General features: G+C 60.3%; 1 protein-coding gene across 1 annotated transcript in view; it reads right to left on the bottom strand.

Annotated features, from left to right (window-relative positions):
- Positions 1-287: 287 nt before the first annotated feature.
- Positions 288-952, bottom strand: part of VDBG_00250 (pre-mRNA-processing protein) — a gene marked incomplete at both ends in the record, with an annotated part of 1,959 nt that continues 1,294 nt past the window's right edge. Inside the window, 2 exons of the mRNA XM_003008523.1 lie at positions 288-455; positions 542-946. Coding sequence (XP_003008569.1) covers positions 288-455; positions 542-946 — 573 coding nt within the window. The remainder of the gene's footprint in view (positions 456-541; positions 947-952) is intronic.

Genomic DNA, 952 nt, shown 5'->3' with positions numbered 1-952 from the left:
CACACGTCCATCACCACGTATTACTTCGGTTTGTGAGGTACACTTGAGGACTTGAGCGTGACGCAGGGTAATCGGCAAAAGGGGGAAACGGAAGCGCCGGGCCACGCACGGGACAAAAGACGATAATGTGGAGGTGGCCCAGCCGGCGACCGTTGCATACAATTACAACTAGATGATACCCTCGAACCAAACGCCGTAAGCGCCATCCCTCAGGGGCCGCCGCCAGGTCCGTACCCAGAGAACTTCAATTTGCTTGCTCGCTCGTCATTTGTGCCGCCGACCCACGCTCAGTCGTCCTCGTCGTCCACCCTCGCGCGCTTTGTCTGCCGCGACTCGTCCTCTTGCAGGCCGTAGCCCCTCTTCGCAGTTGAGCTCTGCTCGACCTCTGACAGGAACTTGTCGACGTTGAACGGATCCGCCGTCTCTTTTTCAAACTGTACTGGACCCTCTCGTGCCTAAGAAAAGAAATTCGTTAGTAAAAGCCTCTCGAGGACAAATCGGGAGGGGCGTAGGGAAAGAGGGGGGGGGGGGAGGGGCTCACCTCTGCCTCCTCGGCACCCTTAAACGTCCCCCTGCCGAGGGCCTCGCCGAACCGGCTCGCTTTCTGAATCTTGGCCATCTCCTTGTCGCCCGCCGCCTCGTCCTCGTCCTCGTCCATATTTGCCTTGGGCCGGTAGATGCTGCTGATGGCGTCTTGGGCCGCAAACAGCGGCTTGTCGTAGGGGTTGTCCTCGTTGAAGCCGCTGTCGAATCCGCTTGACTGGTTGAACAGGCGCGAGTCGTACATGGTCTCCTTGGACTGCGTAGGCTTGGCCAGGCCGAGGGCAATCTTCTCGGATATGTCACGGTTCTGCTCGCGCGCCATGACCTGGACCCTCCTCTCGGCGCCCATGCGCGACTGGCGCAGCTTCCTCTCCTCCTCGCGCATCTTGTCCTTGCGCGCCCTCTCGCG

Source organism: Verticillium alfalfae, genomic scaffold, assembly GCF_000150825.1.
Source record: "Verticillium alfalfae VaMs.102 supercont1.1 genomic scaffold, whole genome shotgun sequence".
NCBI lineage: Eukaryota > Fungi > Ascomycota > Sordariomycetes > Glomerellales > Plectosphaerellaceae > Verticillium > Verticillium alfalfae.
The sequence above is the reverse complement of the archived record's forward strand: the minus strand, read 5'-3'. Positions and strand labels throughout refer to the sequence as shown.